This window comes from Artemia franciscana, chromosome 13 (assembly GCF_032884065.1).
Source record: "Artemia franciscana chromosome 13, ASM3288406v1, whole genome shotgun sequence".
In the NCBI taxonomy this organism is placed as follows: Eukaryota; Metazoa; Arthropoda; class Branchiopoda; order Anostraca; family Artemiidae; genus Artemia; species Artemia franciscana.
Window position 1 is genome coordinate 27862318 of NC_088875.1, and position 20065 is coordinate 27882382.

The 20065-nt window shown below is 35.3% G+C and overlaps 2 protein-coding genes across 4 annotated transcripts in view; one reads left to right on the top strand and one right to left on the bottom strand.

Moving 5' to 3' along the window:
- Positions 1-5058, top strand: part of LOC136034758 (lysosome membrane protein 2-like) — a 34538-nt gene extending 29480 nt beyond the window's left edge. For both annotated transcript variants that reach the window (XM_065716144.1, XM_065716145.1), the window contains 2 exons: positions 3445-3606; positions 4833-5058. In XM_065716144.1, the coding sequence (XP_065572216.1) occupies positions 3445-3606; positions 4833-4997 (327 nt within the window). In that variant the 3' untranslated portion in view covers positions 4998-5058. The remainder of the gene's footprint in view (positions 1-3444; positions 3607-4832) is intronic.
- A 4207-nt stretch (positions 5059-9265) lies between these two features.
- LOC136034755 (protein patched-like) overlaps positions 9266-20065 on the bottom strand; it is a 110598-nt gene continuing 99798 nt past the window's right edge. For both annotated transcript variants that reach the window (XM_065716138.1, XM_065716136.1), the window contains exons 20-23: positions 18690-18789; positions 13554-13883; positions 12050-12170; positions 9266-10808 (exon numbers count right to left, since the gene is read on the bottom strand). In XM_065716138.1, coding sequence (XP_065572210.1) covers positions 10690-10808; positions 12050-12170; positions 13554-13883; positions 18690-18789 — 670 coding nt within the window. In that variant the 3' untranslated portion in view covers positions 9266-10689. The remainder of the gene's footprint in view (positions 10809-12049; positions 12171-13553; positions 13884-18689; positions 18790-20065) is intronic.

The following is a 20065-nucleotide window of genomic DNA, read 5'->3' on the forward strand; positions in this document are numbered from 1 at the left end:
ATTCGTGAGCGAAGAGTGCAATATCGTCCGCAAAAACACCATCATGGAGGGTTCTTAGTGGGTTTAATTGTAGACCCTCACTGAAGCTACATCCACGAAGCACAAAATCTATGACTATGGCAAATAACAGTGGCGATAGAATGCAGCCCTGCCTTACACCCGACTGAACGGTAAACCAGTCCGTTAGGCCACCCTCGGTTTGTACTGCACACTTAATATCGAGGTAAAGCGCTTTAATTATATTTACAATTTTAATCGGGATCCCGTACTGTATTAAGATTTTCCACATGGTCTCGCGGTGTATCGAGTCGAAGGCCTTGAGAAAGTCAATAAATACTACGAGTAATTGAACCTGCCATTCGTTAGATTATTCGAGCAGGATTCTCAGGCTAAATATTAGGTCACAACACGATCTGTTTTGGCGGAATCCATGTTGTTCATCTCTCAGAACTTTCTCCACTTTACTTTGAATTCTATTGAGAATAATTTGGCACAAAACCTTGCTGCCTACTGATTGTAAAGCGATGCCTCTCCAATTGTCACATTTAGTCTTTTGTCCTTTTTTGAAGAGTTTTATAATTACTGCCTTTGACCATTCACTCGGGACTTTTTCATCTTCCCAAATACGTGACAAAAGTTCAAACATGGGCGCTGCTAGGGCGTTTCTACCACCTTTCAACAGTTCTGGGGGTATGCCATCGTTACCGGCTGCCTTTCCGTTTTTCAAAGTCATTAGAGCATCTTTTACTTCACTCAGCAAGAGAGGTCTGGAATATATTCCAAGATCAAACAGTGTTTCTTCAGGGATATTTAAAAAGGTCGTGGGAGGCACCTGATTTAATACCTCGGTGAAATGTTCCATCCAACGTCGGTTTATGTCATCCGTCTGGGTTAATAAGATGCCTTCTTTGTTTTCAACTTGAGTTGAAGAAGCCTTCGAAATACCCGCAAGCTCCTTCGTTATAGCGTACACAGTACGACTATCTCCTCGCCTGGCGGCTACTTCAGCCTGATCAGCCATAGTTTCGAGGAACACCCTCTTATCATTCCTTGTCCGTGTTTTGACTTGTTTATTGAGACGCTTATACTGCGCTTTTAAATCATCAAGATATTCTCTAGTGCATGTCCTATTATGCTCATGTCTATCTACGAGAATTTTGGCTTCTGCCCTTTGATCAATGATATCCCAGGTACTTTCAGATATCCACTGCTCTTTCTTCTTCTTGCTATATCCCACAACTTCTTGTGCCACTTCTTTCAGGGACTCGACGATCTTTTCCCATTGATTATCAATTGACAACTCGTCCCTTAGAATGGAAAATTTATTTGACAAAGTAGATGTATACTTTTGTAATACATAAGGGTCCTGCAACTTTCTTACATTAAACCTTTTTACTGACCGCTGGGGCTTTATGACAGTTTTCAGTTTCAGCTTAAACTTAGCAACAACATGTTGATGGTCGGAATAGCAGTCGGCACCTCGAAAGGTCCTAACATCCTCTAAACAACGTCGCCTGTGCTTGGCAATTAAAATATGGTCTATTTCATTTCTTGTTACACCATCAGGCGAGTTCCAAGTATATTTATGTATTTGTTTATGAGGGAACCATGATGCGCCGACGATAAGTTCATGAGTCGCACAAAAGTCAATTAAACGTGCGCCATTATCATTGATTTCCCCCAGTCCATGCCTACCAAGGATAGCTGGGGCATAGGAGGCATCACTTCCAACTTTAGCGTTAAAGTCCCCACACAAAGTCACAATATCATGCCGATGCGCTTTAGCAACAACATTTGACAACACGCGATAAAAATCATCCTTTGTCTGATCAACGGTATCATTGGTTGGGGCATACACAACAATAACTGTCAATTTGGCCTGAGAAGTGACAAAGCGAGCCCGAAGGATTCGCTCGTTAATAGGTTCCCAGTCCACTAGGCATTTTTTGGCCCGACTACTTTATGCCATTCCAACACCTGCCTCTTTTCTAGTTTCAAGTCCAGAATACAAAATATGGTATGTTTCACTGTTCAAAGTACCAAAACCGGTAAGTCTGGTCTCAGAGAGTCCAGCAATGTCAATACGGAACTTATCAAGGGTCCTCATAACACTGCTGAGTTCTCCTGGCTGTGTTTCTTGATTAACTGTTCTAACATTCCAGTATCCAATACGAAAACACTCGGTCGTTTTCAAGAATCCTGTCCGGGGGCGTGCGTTAGTCATCATCAAAGAAGAAGTCAATCCGAGGCTATCTATTGCTGTTTCTTGAGTAATCAGTTTTACGGTGGTGGGTTACTAGCCCTCCGACCAACCCTCCTCCTTCTTCCAGGCTTGGGACTGGCTGTTGATACTCAACTGCAACAAAAGTTGCGGGTTGCTATAACAACATTAGTCATTCGCAGAACGGGGCAAGTTTTGTCTGAATGACTAATTCATTTTGAGCCAAGTTTGATCTACACAGATTTCCCAATTAAGAACTTTATTAAATACAGGTATGGTGTTACGTAGAGAGCTAAAAAATCGATATACTCAGTTGTTCCTTGATAGTCTTTCCTTAAGGTCGTTCGATACCTTAAAGAATCCCCCTATATCGTCCATTACAAGCTTTACTAAATTGTATGGCCAAACTATTAAGAATTAGTTGGGTGGTCTTGTCGTAACTTGTATTGCTAAGATAAGAGATCCAAATAAACGACAGAAAACTAAAAGCCGACACTCACTTTCCCAGAAATCTTAGAAAAATCATTTAACTTCTCCAGTTTTGTGCTAGAGATAGAGATATTCAGATTTAATGAAACTTACACCGTTAAAAAGCATAAATTTTGTTTGTTTGATTGAACACAGCACAATTTTTTTTATAATTCCAGAAAGGGCAGTCCCTAAAATATTCTGCTTGGAAAACATTAAAAATCAGCTCAAAAGAAGTCTCATTGAATAGTTTAACAGCTTATGAAGTTTCCTGTTGTGCTAACTGCCTTGATTGAAGATCTTTGCGGACAGAAGGTGTCTATTATTTATGCTGTATGCACATTGATTAGACAGCTTTTCGCTTAGCAATTGGTCAGAGATTATAGGTACCTTTGTTTTAAAATTAGCCTCTCCTTAGCTTTTACAACTGTTGAAGATCCTTTATCAACTTATACCAAAACTGCTTCGGGGGCTCCCTGTGGTGCTGAGAAATTTTATGCTAATGATCCCTTTGTCTTTGAGACTGTCAGCCGACTTGAAAACTGTAAAATGACATTTTTGGTATAGAACGTTGTTCATGGGGATTCAAGGGGAATGGAAAATATTCCATTTCTTATGGAATTTACCAATTCACATGGAAAACGACTGGAGAACTATAGAAATGGTTATCGCACAGCCAAATTTTGAAGGGTTGCGTGGAGTGCAGAGGACATGTAGTTACTCAAGCCATACTATTATGATTTAATTACTTTCAGAGCCTACATGAAACCTACATGGATCTAGACCCCGTCGTATCCGTTCCACTAAGCGCAAGAAAAAGACTCCAGGCGAATATAAAAATTCGACCAGCCTACCCATTGCCATCCTTTGCCAATTTAGCTAAAGAATACGTTTTCCCACTTATGTGGATTGAACAGGTATGATATATTTTATATATCAGGTCTGATATTTATTTTTAGAGTAAGATTGTTTCTTGTAAACCCAAACGCATAAAATAATCCCATTTTCCAGATAAGACATAATGTATTTCGAAAAAAACCCCTATAGAAAGAAGATAGAGATGATATCGTTTTTGATTTTCTTTGGTTATTTTAAGCATGCAATTTCGATACCCCGTGTCAAGCTTTCTATTTTCCGAAACTTCTTTCTAAATTTGGGTTCCTGAAAACGGGAATTTAAATATTTTTTTTTATTTCCTTACGGTTGAGGGGCAACAAAGAATAACAATTTCAAGAAAAAATAATGGCTAAATTAATTAAAACCAATTATTATACGACTTGAATTGGAAAGCCACTTTTTTTTAACTTTGAACATATCTAATAGTAAAAAATCATGCAAAATTTGAAGTCCAAAGTAAAGTTCAGGGTGAAATAAGTTTATTTTTTAAAATTCGAACCGATTGAGTCTAATAATGGATATTGAGGATGTTTGTTGCTTCTTAATGGTTTATTTATACATTGCGGAAATCCAACCGGATCTTTTCGAAGGATGGCCCAGAAAACGCTACGTTTTAAGGCAAAGTTTTCAAACAAATACATTAGCGTGACCCTCCTCCTAAAGCTGTTGAGCAATAGAGAGCTAAATGACACCATTTATCTTTCTTTTTTTATAGCCTGGGTGAACAGTATCATAAAAGCTGGGGTAGCCTTGAACCAATGTTATAAGATCATAAGTTTTTTTTTTATCCATAGTCACGATTTTATTAAATTAAAAACCTCGCCAAGAATCCGTCCTGATTTGACCAAATCGTTGCGGAAAGCTATAGAGTTTTTCAAAGCACGAAAACGGACGGAATCTCCGCAAGGATTACTAAAGCCGGACGGATTTCTGTAATTTGTAAATGCACCTCTCAATAATGGATATTGAGGATGTTTGTTGCTTTATATATCAGGTTTTTGTTTCTGGTTGCGTGTTTAGAATTACCCGTATTAAACTGTCAGCGTGATCTGTTGTCAAGGTTGGGTTGTATATGGGCAAAGTTGTAACTGAACAAAAATCCAATTTTTCTTTGGGATTAAATGTCGAATACTTTTTCTCATAGGTGAACCAATTTAATTCTTCATGTATGTTTTCTTTTTTTTCAAGTGAATAGTTTCCTAGCTTGTTACTTGCTTTCACTCTTAATCACTTTCCTTTTTTGTAGGGCGCGGACTTCACTGAAGCAGTAGCTGATCGTTTGAAATCCAAAGTATATAAATCAAAAGATATGCTTTCAAATATCCCTTGGGTAGGGATTGGGTTCGGGATCGCCTGTATATTTGGCAGCATCGTGTACTTTTTGCGCATGTACAGTATAAGAGAATCCTAAGTTCGTATATTTTCCTCATAACTTTCTTATATTTATTTAGGAATAAACCTTTTATTTATTATTTCTTAGCTTGCTCAAAATGAAATAAGGTACAAAACATAGTTAGCTTATTCTTTGAAATAAAGGAAGGAGAAAAAAGAAGAAAAAACAAATCTAACGAATTGATGTTGTAAGTCGTTAAGGTTTCATAATAAACCTAACGACTTAGGAGAATTATAGGTTTTCTTCATGTTGTATAAGGGATTAGAATAAGCCATCAGATTCATAATTTTGTATCTTTTACCAGAAGTGAGAGACCGTGATCTTTCTTTTGTGAAAACACAAAATTCCACATTTTTGCAGATGGGAGCTTGAAACCTCAATAGTAGGTTTCTCTATATGCTTAATGTGATTCTGCGGATTTTCAATGGGATTCCTTGACGTTTTCTCACTCTGCGTAGGTCTCGTCTTTCTAAGATTCACTAGTTGGACAAATTTATTATTATCGGTGATTTTAAGTGACATTTCATTGCATGCTTCTATTTTGTCTGACATTTTGATGATCGGCTAAGGATTCTGCCGAAAACTTTGAAGTCACATACATCAAACCAGCCACAAATCAAACCTTAACCACGTAGTCTGTTCCAACAGATCTTCAAGTATCCCTCTTCTACGTCGTTACTGACCTCCAACTGTCATACTACCCTCCAATATTACCGTCTATTTCTTGTCCTTCCGTTCAGTCTGTTCCTTCTTCACGACCGCGTCAGCCCCAGGCTCAGTTTTACAGAGACTGGAAAATAATCCAATGTGACTTATTTGCAACTGCTATGGATTCTGTCCTATAAAAGATTCATGCTCCGTTCCAGCTATTTATGAGAAACACGCACGTTGATATAAATAAAACGCATGTGTTTCTTGACATCTATCTTGCACAGATCGGTCAAGCCCGGAGATTTCCAGAAAAGCCAATGTACCTCTCAAATTTATCGACTGGGGTGTCACAAAGCCTTTGTTAAGTAATCCGGTCCTTGTTGAAGCTTGTGAAAATCAGAATTTCAATACCATCTACGGCTACAGTGTGCGCGCCCTCGTTCTGGTTGGGTTTCAGATATTCGTCTTTCTACAAAACGGAAATTTGCAAAAGAATTATCCATACACCTGAGCGTGATAGTTGAAGAGACTTCTCAGCAAGCTTGTCAATGCCAAATTTCTTTCTGGAGAAAAGTCTCAAAAGATCTTCCCAGTGCTCACCTATATTATTCCTGATTCCAAGCGGAATTCGTACATTTCTGCTGAATTCTCTCCGTCAAATGCCTTCCTTCAGTCTGAATATGAAGGGAAGCAAGGTGCCGTTTCTTCCCCTTCGCTCTTCAACAGTGGAGTTCTCAAAGCGCAGTCCAAGCTCCCTCGTCTTCCATCCTCGCCGGTCTCAATTTGTCTCTCGTCTTTTATACAGACTACATTTTGAACTTTTCGCACTATCCAGCGCATTAGCAACGGTTTTCTACAATGAGTGTGCAAAACTCGGTCTTGGTTTCAATGCTGAAAAGTCGTAAGTTCCATTCTTCAACTGAAAATGCGCACCATCAGCAGATGTTCGTCCCGGGAACAGTAGGATCAAGCCAGTTGATCAGATTACTTACCTTGGTCTCCCCTTTGATTCCTCAATAAAGCACACACAACAACTCCTTTTAGCTCACATCGAACGCCGAGTATGGCTATCGTAAGCTTCTTTTGCGACAGATAAGTTATGTTTCTATCGCCATCTTCTTTCGAAACTTTTTAACTCAGTTCCTATACCACACTATTTACTGAAACAGACAAGTCAGAAATTTATTCGGTTTTCTTTCGTTTCGCAAAATATCTTCTATATTTCCTTCCATGGACTGGCAACTCTTATCTTGTCAGAAAATTCAGCTTAGCTAAAACCCTGTTTCAATCTTCACATTTATTTTTGAGAAAACATGTTGATGAAAATGACTTAACATCGATGACGATATCTTGATGAAGAAATAATCTTTATAAAGGTGACGACGCAACATGTATCAATTCCTAGCAAGAAAAACCGTAGTACAGCAGAGGATAACATGATTCAAGAAGAGGCCGTTTATTCAATAGACGGTGGCGTGCAAAGCATGTCTTTGGTCGGAAGTGTTGTAGTAATATGCGGAAATGGCCAATAGAGTCCTGTCCCAGTGTTTCAAAAATGACCCTAAGACTGCGGGTTCCATTCACAGCCATGTGTGATTGCGGATCGGCCTTTCCAAACTACTTACTCTCAAAACAAAGTAGACGCGTTGAATAGCATCTGAGTTGCACAGAACACGTGTATATTATATAAATCTGATATAATCTAAGATAGAAATGACTTTTAATCATTAATAAATAGATCGTGAACCATCGAATAAATTTGAAAGGGATCACTATGCAAGACATTCTCAAAAGTTTGAGAACAACTGCATTAAAGCTAAACATAGGCCTACTTGGCACACACTTATATAATAAGTTGCATTTTTTTTTGAATCGCTGAATAACTTTGACAGAAGACGGAGAAATAGTCAGTCGATCTAATTTAATTTTCAATAATAGAATACGTGAGCAAATAATGACAGAATCCTACTGTACACAGGATCATTCTGCTCATTTAAAATTTTAATGCCGCTCTTTATTTTCATTTGAAAAGAAACTTGTTTCTTATTTCTTTAATCTTTTTACCTATATTCTTAGCTAAAAGGTAGAAACATAGATGTATGTATGTATGTATATATACATATACATATATTGTATATATAAAAGAAAACTTCATTTTAAAACCGACATTAATTATACACACTAATATCTCACAAAATTAAAATAGCACAAATCTATACATGCAAATATTAACATTTATACGAGTAACACCCGTTTAATTATACATATACAAAAATACTTCTATATTAAAAATTTAAATACAATGCTCAAAACAACTTTGAGATAGCGTCATTTTTTAAATACCTAGATTATTGTTACGAACCCAACAGTCTTATTTCTGTTTGACTCTCCTTTAGTTATTGAGAGTGACGTTACTTTAATAGATCGCTTTCTCTTTATTAGGCAAATTTTATAGTTTTGACAATTTCAGAATTAAAGTACGAATTCATACATCAGAGAAAGATACTTCTAAAAACAATTAACTGAAATAAGTAGAAACCAATAAATAAATTCTTCAGTTATTAACTTGTTATAATCGAGCAGCTCTGTATAATAAAAGTGAGTAATATGTAAATGTTTTGCTCCGATCTATCAAGTAAAAGAAAAGTGATAAGTAAGAAACAAGGATAAAATCATATGCGATAGACATTAGGTTTAAGATTAAATACCCTTTTATTTGCTTAGAATTACTATTAGTCTATGTTTTATTTATACCAAGCAGAGTTTCTTATTTCAATTTTTAAATGCTATTGCTAGTAAATAGATGGTAACATTTTTGGGATAAAAAGCCCGTGTTTTAAAGAAGTTGGAAGTTAAATTTTAAAAGTGAAATAGATCTAAATATGAAACAGAATATAGAGTAGAAAGTCCATTTTAGTCGCAAGAAATGAATCAGATCAAGAAAGAAGAATTGGGTTAAATGATTTGTTGATTTAAAGTGAGCCATCTGTTTTATACACAACAGAAGCAAATAAAGACATATTAAACGACTAAAAAATTTCAATTAAAAGAAATAAAAAAAAATCAGAACGGCGATATTATCAAATTAACTATTTTCCTCTCTAAAAACTTGAATAATTTAGTCTACATATTTTAAAAACCAATCAATTTTTTGCATTAGCAAGTTTATAAAAAAGAGAATAAAAATGAAACACGTCATAAATCCCAAAATAATAAAACAGAAGGTAGAACTCCAGATCTCAAAAATAAATAAATTCACAATAATTTAATTGATCACAATCAAAATAGCATCAAATCATAACAAATTGGCAAGTTCTAGACACAACAGGAAATAGACATTTTTAAGTTTGTCACAACTTAAAACTTTCAGCTTGCAAATTTAGTTAAAACAGTAAAATACTTCTTAAAACACAGTCATAGAAACAAACATCAATTAGATCTGGTAATACTAAGACAAAAATCCTACAAGTTGTATTATCGAGATTTTTGAAGGGACATACAAAAATCACACCGTTCCCTCCTCTAAAAATGTTGGGTAAAGGATAACTATTGACAAAACTGGCCCACTTTCTCGGTCCATGGATCCAAAAAAAAAAAAAAAAAAAAAAAAAAAAAAAAAAAAAAAAAAAAAAAAAAAAAAACAGATTGGGAAATCCTTAAAACCAAAAAAGGAAGGATAGAAGGAAGATAAAAATGTAAGATTCGAAAACCAAATATTACTGAATAATAGAAAGCAAAATAATAGAACAATGGTAAAAACTACAACATTTCGTTTAGATTGGGTGCAAATGCAACTAAAGTTGCTTTCTTTTCCATCCAGGTCGTTCCCGGACGAGGGAATTCAGGTTTGAGCCTCTGAACCCTTGAAAGTAAAAAGTAACCATAAAAATTACCTATAATTCGTACTGCTTACGTATTGCAGAACAATGACGTTTTTATAGTTAGCCCCCCACCCCCTTTTGTGAAGACCAGGACTTTTTCAGACAAGCAATGGAGTAACCTGAAAAAAAAGAAATGTGGAAAGTGTGAGCGGAGTTTGTTTTTCTTTCGCGTGTGTTTCTATGTTAGCTCATGTTCTGACCCCAGAGGGGAATGGATTTGGGTATTGGGTTTTAGGATGAAAATTTTTAAATTATTATCTAAAAATGACCAATAGTATTAGTCATTTTGGGTTTTATTCATCATTTTTAGGGAATTTCCTAGCTAAAATAAAAAGGTAAGAGTTCATCAAAGGCTCAAATCAAGTGGGACGTTGTTTTGACTATAACACAACACAGGCCTTTGCTAGAAAGTTTTTTTCCGTCTTGTGTCACCAGTATACGTCAAAACGAGTGCTCCCAACAAACTTGTATCTTTTAAATTATCCAGAAAAAAAGTCAACCTATTTCAAGATTATTTTCATTTCATTTAAAATATTTATCAGTTTCTTCCTCCAAGCAAGTAAAAAATATTATAATTCTCTTACAATACCATGAGTGGTTTAAAGTGATCAAACGAAATTTAAAAACGTACAAAGTCAATATGCACATCTAAGAGGGGTTCCCTTTCATACAGTTACTTCGAATACAACTTATAATGACACTTTTTAGTTTATACATTATATCTTATTGTGAATTAATCGTAATTTATCAAATGATCTACACTGAAAGGCTTCAAACTGACTTTTATCATGGTTACAACCGTGGCTACAACCTAGCAATGAGTCAGATGAAAGTCAACTTGGTTTGATTATAAACATGAGTAGCTTGGAAGCCAATCTAAACGAATCTAAGACAGTCTGGGACAGTCATCATAATGCTCGAAACTCTTTCAAGTTATATCTCTCCTATTACGAGCTCTAAATAAAGAAGAAAAAACAAAAAAGAAAAAAAAATCACAAAGACTCCTATAAACAGAAGACTAGAGCTGAAGACAAACGACCAACAAAAGTCCGTCTCCAAAAAAAAAGTACATCAAACCAAATTTATGAATCTGAGGTAGGTTTTGTACTATATGCAATCAGGCAAAGGCAAAACCTTATTTTCTTTTTATCAGATGGTTCTACGGATTTCAGGCATCACTATCTACCACGTCTATACTGCACGGCATTGGAGCTACGAGAACGACGGGCTTCATCTTCACTGTCAGAGCGTCCACTTCCGCTTGAACTGTCCCGTCTGTTTCGCCGTACACGATGGTCTAAAAAGGAGATTGAGATCAATAAATAATTAGTCCTAATCTTAATCATGTAACCTTTCACAGAACTACTAATTAAGGCAGTGCAGAAGAAGCGCACTTTTCAAAGTGTACTCATCAGATCAAAACTGTATGCCTGATTTGCATGTAGAAATACACAAAGAAAAGACTTTTTTGTTTTTATCACCTAAAATCTGGACACTTCATAGATTTAACTTCAAGGTATACATGAGTTTTCTTGTTCTTGGCCAGCTTTTTTGGTGGTCAGAAGATAAATAGGAAAGGAAATATAACTTGAGCAAAATTATTTAAGGGCAGCGAATACTTGAACTTAGTTAAAAATCAACTAATTAATATGTCCCGCCTTTTTTTATGGAAGTCTTCAGTCTACTTTTAGACGACATATAGGACCTAGCACTTTTTGAAGTACCGTAGATTCTTAAATAACGAACGACTTGTTCTGTATACAAATCTCATACCTTTTCGAAAATTACAAGATTTCATAATGTACTCACGGAGGGGAAAGGGTATCCAGTCTGCCCATTGCGGCAGGCACATATATAAATTTTCATGTTCATAGAATCTAACTGAAGTAATAACAAAGGATATAACGCTAATTCTTATACGTTTTTTCTCTGTTCAACAGAAGTTAAGTGTTTAGAGAAGACAGTCAAAACATTCACCAGGAGGAAGAAATGGGGAAAGACAAATAGTTCTTTTTTAGATTGAAAAACAACAATAAAAATAAACATGTATATAAACAATAATGAACTTTGGTGTGGTATGGCTGTTAAGCTTATTAATGTGCGTTAAGTAGAAAACGATGACTTGCGTGGGTGTTGTCAACTTTCTTCCAGAGGGGGGGGGGAATAATCCAAAATATATCTTACATCTCCTATTTTGAAAGACAAATCGTTCGTCTTTTACACACACTTTACAAATTAGGTGCCCGTTTTTAATATGTAATTTACACATTTTTGTAACTGCCCTCATCTCCCCAAACACCTTTCACTATGGTTAGTGACTTGCGAACTCCTTGAATTACTTACAAAATAATGTTCTTCAGCTGGTTGTACAAAAATTATAAGACAACAGAATTTGCTCGAGACAAAAAATTCGGCAAGAATTCAGTGGAACTACTTTATAAGGATATTACCAGTGGCGGTGGGGTTGGGGGTTGGCACTGATTGGCACTGTGACCTAACACTGATTAAAATGAATCAAAGAGAAAAATAGGATCTTACCATAAGTAGGGGTATGAACTTCTACTTTGACTTTAGTTGTCGCCGTTACTTTGGTTGTCACGTGTGAAGAACGGGATATGACGGGGCTATCTGGAAGGCTGTCGGAGCTCGAATTTGTACACTGGAAAATGATATTTTGGATTAAGTGGAGTTAATTTATTGCAACTATCACATGATACAGGTAAGTAGTGAATAGGATGGTATAGATTTTTGATAATATTTGTGGTATAAACATTGCTGAAGCATAAATTTTTTTTTTGTGTATAAACATTGCTGAAGCATAAATTTTATTGTACTGATTTCAATTCGTCAGTTATTCATATCTTCTTTTGTTTTCTTACTTTCTTTTTTATTCCTTTCATAATTAGTAAGTTTGTACTCAAATTTTGTAATAGAGATATGTAGATTCATGTACATCCAAACTACAATATTCTATGACGAATAGTTTAAAATAGCATATGTTGCTAAAAATTAGAACAGGGAGAAAAGTAAGAATGGAGCCACTAGAAGGGGCACGAATCTGGTGGTGTGGGAGGGTTGGGGTGGGGGAGTAATGACCCCCACTCTAGGTTTTGAAAATAGTTTTTTTTTTGTATTTTCATTGAAAACAAAACACAAAAAACCCACTCCCTCCCAAAGAGCTTTTTTTGTGTGTGTGTGCATTCATTAAGAAAAAATAGTTTCCACCAACTGTTTGAAAAGGACGTTGCTGCAGATTTAAAAGAAAGGAAATCCAAAGAAAATTCTTCGGAGGAGTCTCCCCGCGAAAAATTCTCTCTGTCTTGATGCAAGCCACCTTTTTAAATTTCAAATTAGTTGACAAATTTCACCCAAAGAATCTCCCCAACCGCGGAAATTCGCCTCTATTTGGGAGTCAAGTCCATGAATCAAAAAACACGATATTACACTGAATCGATAAACATGAACAGAGATTTTTTAATCCTAGATTAAATACAGTTCTCCTATACATATATTAGAGAAAACTGAAAAGGAGAAAAAATGGCTCCTTTGTTTTTATCTTTTTTACCAAGACTGATTATTGTCTCGTTTTCTGACTTTTAACAGAAAAAAAAGAAATTAAAGAAAAAGTAAATAATATTAACTAACTTAGTTCTGGGAGGCAGCTACCATAATCGTTTGTTTTTCTATCAAGTGCAACAAAAAAAAAAAAAAAAAAAAAAAAAAAAAAAAAAAAAAAAAAAAAAAAAAAAAAAAAAAAAAAAAAAAAAAAAAAAATCCTGATAAAGAGAATATCAGTATAGACAATTACCCAGTTACCCAATAGACTTAACATTATCCAAGAACTACCCAATCACCATGCTTAAAACTTTTTAAAAGAACTAAGGGAATATGCACAAAAATTGGAATATTGGATCTCAATATGACCTTGGAAAAAATTCTCCTAGAATACAGTATACACCCTACCGCTGATGCAGATTCTACAAACAAATGGAGTAAATTAAGCTGTATTCCTGGGTATATATCAAAAGAAACGAATACTTACAACACTATCGCTACCACTTGAAGACGAAGACGATGAGGACTGTCGATTACTACCACTTGAACAACCATTATTATACGTTGTTGTCTCCACAACAACTTCCGGTTTGACAACAATTTCGTGGCCGGAATGCCAGGACTGAGGCTCTTCAGTTATTGTTGTTAAGGATATTTCCGATCCTCGAGGGTAATTACTTCGTCTTGGGGTAAAGGATGGCTGTGATAGTGGCTTAGATACCTGGATCCTATTGGAAGAGTTTCTTACGCGCTCAGGAATAGGAGACGGCTCTGGAGTAGGAGGTTCAATATGATCCCCGCCGTCTCTGGGTCTCATCTGAAATTAATAAGTTCTACTGTAAGATTATTAGATATAGATATGTTTACGCTAGATTTCCTCTAAAACAGGGTATCCTCCTAATTCACAGACCATTGAAAAATATCGCCCATAGCCCCACAGAGTCAGCAATGGAGTTAATTCACTGAGATTTAGGAAGAGGGGAAAAAATTTGATTTTCAATATTTGAAGGAGGGGGGCTTAAATTTGCCGTTTTTTTTCAATATCTTAATACAATACCTAAAGTGGTATTTTCCAATAAAAATAGCCCGAAATAAAAGATATTTCGGAGCGTGTCCGAAAACTCCGTTTTTTTGTTTTATCCTGGATAAGCTGCTGGACATTTGTTGGATATTTCATTTGGACCAGGATAATTGGTTGGACAATCTGATGAATTTGGCTAACCAAAAATCCTGTGAAAGCGTGGGATTTTGTGCTGGATTTTTAGAAGAAAAGAAATGATTTGTTAAAGTTGTGACTTGTGGTCTATTTATCTGTTAAAATACTACATGAAAACACCTGAAAATCCTCAATCGCATGGTTTTCAAATAGTAATTGACACTTTTAACTAAAAATCCAAAGAACTGAAAAGGGAGAAAGAACCATGCTTGTAAGCACAGAAACAAGAAACGCAGCAATTTGGCAAAAGAAATAACGGTTTTCCTTTCCTCCCTCATTCAGTCTTGTGAATACCCTCTTCGGAACTAATCATCTGAAAACTAATTTTTACTTCTTGAAATACACTAACTCCGCTCTTTTTATTATCAGAATAACTTTCAATTTATCCAGGTTCCCCCCCCCACACCTAGGCTATTGGCAAAAGTTCAGTGATTTTGTTGGTTTTAAGTAATTTGTTTTTCAATACCACTTAACTCATAATGCCAAGTAATACCAATTTGAAAAAAAAACCACAAATAACTGATGTATATTTTTAGGTAATAAGAGCTGGGACACAGTCAAGTGGGTAAATGTACAGTTTATTTATTATTTCGCTAGACAAAAATGGACACATCACTTGATATGCTTTTAACGCTGATTCCGAATATGCTAACCGATGTGTTTGAAACGTTTGCAGAAGAAGCAGTATATTAGCTTTCAGACAACAACGTTGGATATTTCACTGGATTTTGTGATAGAATTTTGCTAACAACATCTTTCGGACACGCTCAAGAAACAACAAAAATCTATTCAGTCAATGAATAGTCATTCAAAATTGGCAAGCACATAAATGGAAAAGAAAGTTGGTTATTCCAAATTTCTTTGAAGATAACTCACTATAAAAATCGCACAAAGATACGCGTATTTTGAATATATTTATAAAATAATTATTTCATAAATAAAAATTCAAATAACCAGAAAATTACGTAGCTTTTGTCAAAAGAAATAGGATAGACCGAGACATTTAACTTAAGTAAAAAGTTTAAAAGAACTAATGCACAATAAAAAAAAAATAATGCCTTTTCATACCTCCAAAATATCTCGATTCGTATAATTTTCTTTTTTTATTGTAGGACTTAAAAAATAGGAGGTTTGAGAGGTCAATCGACTTTATTTCTTTTAAAAATATCTTTTTACTCTCAAATCAAGGCAATACTAAGGAGGGGGAAGAGAGGTGATGTGTATTTGACCTTTCCCCTCCACAAAAGCAAAAATTGTACTAAATCGGCATTTTCTGGCGAAGAACAGTCTTTTCCGAGTTTGGGCCACATTTACACACATACTCGCAAATCTAGGCCTTACGAAGAGTAGTTCCAAATTATTATCCCCTCCCAACTTAAATGGATTACAAATGCGTTTGAAGCATAGGGAATTAACAAAATAAAGTCTTCATTGAAACCACACACAATTTCAAAGGCTTCCCATGTATGGAAATCGAATACTTTCACATCAAAAATAATTAGCAAAATTAAGACATTCATTGAAGACCCTACGGTAACAACCATTCAGACCACCATCTGGGTTCATACAATTACCCATCACAGACAAAAACATAAAATGTAGAACCTAGCCTTATTTGGTTACGTCTACTTTGTAGATTATAAGCTCAAATCTTTGACTATTTTTTCAAGCATATTAAGACATAGCTTCTTTTAGAAGCGAATTTACTTTATGTTTGCATATCAAAATTCAGCTGCTTCAACTAAGAAACTATGGTGCCCGCAAAATAAAAATTAGTAAACTATATTTCTAACCAGTTACTACCAGCGTCTATTTTGTTGCTCATAAGCCTAAAGGTCATATCCGACATTTTCACACTTCTGACACAATTGCCAAAATTGTCTGCTAAACTGTTATCAATGGGAGGACCAACAGCGCAAAGTGCGTCCCCCTATACTCCGATCTTCGTGATATATGACAATAAAATGCGCTTTCTGATCCGCTCAACAGGAGCGGAGGGTATCAGAAAGCTTTGTTTTGCCCTTCCGCAAAATTTTTTTACGGTTATAACTAGCACGTAGACAGGTTTGGCCTCCATGCCCCCCTCCCCAAAAAAAAACTTTGAAGTCTTAAACACGTCGATATTCTTTTGCTGAAGAGTTTGAACCCATCTACTCACCCCACCCCGAAAAGATTCCTACGTAAACATCTGGCTCCATGGTGCTGTTTTTAAGACATCTTTACTTGTCAAAGAATATTAAAACAATCATATAAGTATTCCAGTTTATTTTATGTACACCAATTTACTGAAACAATGAAACAAGCAATTATACAAAACCAAAAGAGCCTTTGGTAGGTAATAAACCACCCAAGTTGTAACCACGCTCAGTCAAAAGTAGTAAAAGTTAGTTGGCACTGACATTTGTCACTGTCAAATAACTTAATTTTCTATTCCAAGTTACCTTATTAAGATGTATCACCCTTGATATCTTCGTAAATAATCAAACTTTACAGCGCACCTTTTATAGCCTTTTAGGATTTATAGATTAGATGAATTTTAGCCGTCAATGTTGCCCTTTCTTCTTATTTTATTTTTAGCTTTTCAATAACACAGAAAATCGGTATCAATGCCGCGTTGTTAATAAATTCATATAGTTACCATTTTATCATAATCGATAACTTGAGATGCTAAGTGCGTTTCTTAAAAATGGCTAGAATAATAACACTAAAAAAAACTACGGAGGTTTTGTTAAGTCGATGGTTCTAGAGACAGTGAAGTAGAAAAAATGGTTCCATAGTCCCCTGGCCCCCAAACGCGTATCCTAGGTGGCTAGTGTAAATCTTGTTATTTTGTTTATTCCTCAGCTTTTTTTATTACTCGAATTTGTGTTTACACATTAGTGGCTACAAAATTCAGACCATATCCGATACGGAGGAGGGAGGAATACGAAAGGGAACCTTGTCTTTAAAGCTCAGACTGAAGCGTCAGTCATAAACTTAATGAAAATCGAAAACATCCTACGAAGAAATTCATAAAACAACAATATTCTGCTATACTGTATTCAAAAGTTGACTCCCCGCCCACAAAAAGACTGGACATACCCACCCTCTGGAGGTAAATGAAGTCAAAATATTCAAAAATTATGATGCTTCCAATGCAACCTAAACCAGAAGGCTTTTGTTTTAATATGCAAATATGTTAGCTGATGTTTTAAATTCATACCAAGCACAGTTGAAGGGACAAGATCTACTCGCATTAGAGTTGCTTGCCAAGACTAGCCTACCTACGACAAGGAGCTGACTACCAGGCGTACCAACAAGAGAGCTTTACTCGACCCACTGTTGCCATGTTGAAGGACCTCCCAGAAGAGGTTTTCCCGAAGGAGTACTCTTAGTTACTTTGAAATAACGTGCAACAAATATCTAAAACCCAAAAGAAGGCAAATGGAGTAGCGGCCCATCCCTAGATGAAGGCATCGTGAAGCAAGCCTTATAAATATAAAAAGAAATCAAAAAGAAAAGCAACACAAAAGATTCCCCTCTTCTGGCATATATAAATCATCAGCATCATCAGTAACAATAACTAAGATAATAATGACGATAATACTCAATGTCACAACAGTAGAAAATTCCCAACGGTAAAAACAGCAATAGCTGTAGCATTAAAAATGATACATATATGGAGCTACATTTCCTATTTGACCGCGTTTTCATATTTGAAAGCAAAAAAAAACAGATGAGGGGGTATACATTTATATTACTATTCCGCTCTTGTTTATACGTTAAAAATTTAGTTTCTTAAAAATATATTCGGAATTGTTTAGCAGCCATCATTATAAAGTAAATAATATAGCATAGCACCAGGTGCGTCAACTGACAAAAATATAAAGAGGGGGGGGGGGTATATTTTTCAAAATCCAGGGAGGTCAACTTTATCACTTATAATACCCCCAAAAAGGTATTTTGGAATATCTGGGGAGGAGTTAGAAATGTGAGGGGGAATTCCCCTCAATTAACACCTAGCACAATGACACCAGATAAAATTGATTTCCAAAATCTGTGCTTATAAAATGCTCAAATCATAACCAAATTTTCAAAGTTCATGTGGCCAAGAGTGAACAAGTAAGAAACGATATTTTAAGCAAGCAAATTCAGAAACGGAATTAAAATCTAATGGCCAACAACATCATCATTACTTGATACTCAAATCGAAAGATCAATACTCAAAACTTGCTTATGAGACAAAATTAGCCTCCTAGCATCATCATTTAATGATGCAACAGATATCAGAAACATAAAAGACAAGAAAAGAAGCTTATTCTAAATGAATTTCCAGGAAAAAATTAAAACCATATGAAAAGATCCTGGGAAAAATGTTTTTGTTCTGTAGCTTTGGCAAATTTTTTAAAGAAAAAAAAATTAATTTACCTCTCCGGGGGGTCCCATAATTGACAGGATTACTGGAAGCAAAACCAATCCATTGAAAACACCCAACAATATCAACAGGCAAAGAATATAGAAGAAATACCTGTAAAAAAGAAATCATTTAAGATTTGATTTGCTCAGGATTAACGAAAATAAATTTAATTCGTTCTAATGTCACTTGAATGGGTATTGAAAAACAAAGTTTTACTGCACAATTTCAAACCTTTTAAAAAATAAGAAAAAAGAATAATGATATACTGATTTGAACTAAAACATTATATCAATTCATTCTTTATTCGAAAAGTAGATCTGGCTTTTTATTTTATAAAATATGAAGCGAAAATCTAGATTGGTAAACTATAAAATTTGTATTAGATTCTAAAATGCAAACAACTCATTGCAGCACAAGTTAACTATGGTCAATACCATTCGCTGATATTTCCTCCTCCTCCCCCCCCACCTCTGGTCAAGATCTTCAACATTTTTCTCAGCCATATTATCCCACTCCCCTTAAGTGTTGTCTTATAAAATCTCCCAATTCTATTCGAGGACGATTACCTTTTCGTTTGACCCCAACTGGAATACTAAAAAGTGTATCTTCAGTAGGCTATCATATTCTATATCCTGAGCATGTTTTAACCATGTCAACCTTTCATTCACTGACCTAGACAGTGGAATTAAACCACATTTTTTGTATTATTTATTGTTTGTCCAAAAACCATTCAAACAAGTAAAAATGACTATCCTCAGATAATTCATTCAGAGAACACATAGCATATTTTTCCCACCCTTCAAAGAGTCTACATTTCAGAACCACGCTCAACAACTACATTACCGTGGCTTCTAGCCTCCAAATCTTAGATTTAAGACTTATCTATTCATCCAAACTTTTCCAACTATGGACAAACCTACAACTTCTGATTCTAATTTCTAATTTTTACATGTCCAATGCATCCATTTTCCTCACTAAGATTCCTAACTAAGTATAACTGTAACTCTACAGTTTTTACATTATCTTACATTATACAAGTTCATCGTTTAAGAACCTTGTTCCTATTGCTCCATAGGTGACATCAGAAAACTTTTGAATTGGGACCAAATCAAAGCACAATGCAAAGACATTTTTCTTCTTCTGATTTTGCGACTTCAAGCTGCAAATACACAAAACTGAACCCGCTAAACTACACTTAATGTCTTTCGATCTTGGATAGCAACAGGATTAAAAAAATTTTGAAGGATGAACCCAAGGATCCATCCAGGATTTTTCTTTTGAGGGGAAGGGTTACAATAAAAAAAAACTAAAAAACGCATCAAAAATTCGTTTATATACATTTTGTTACGTTTTTATGAGTTGGATAAAAATTTCGAGGGGAGAGAGT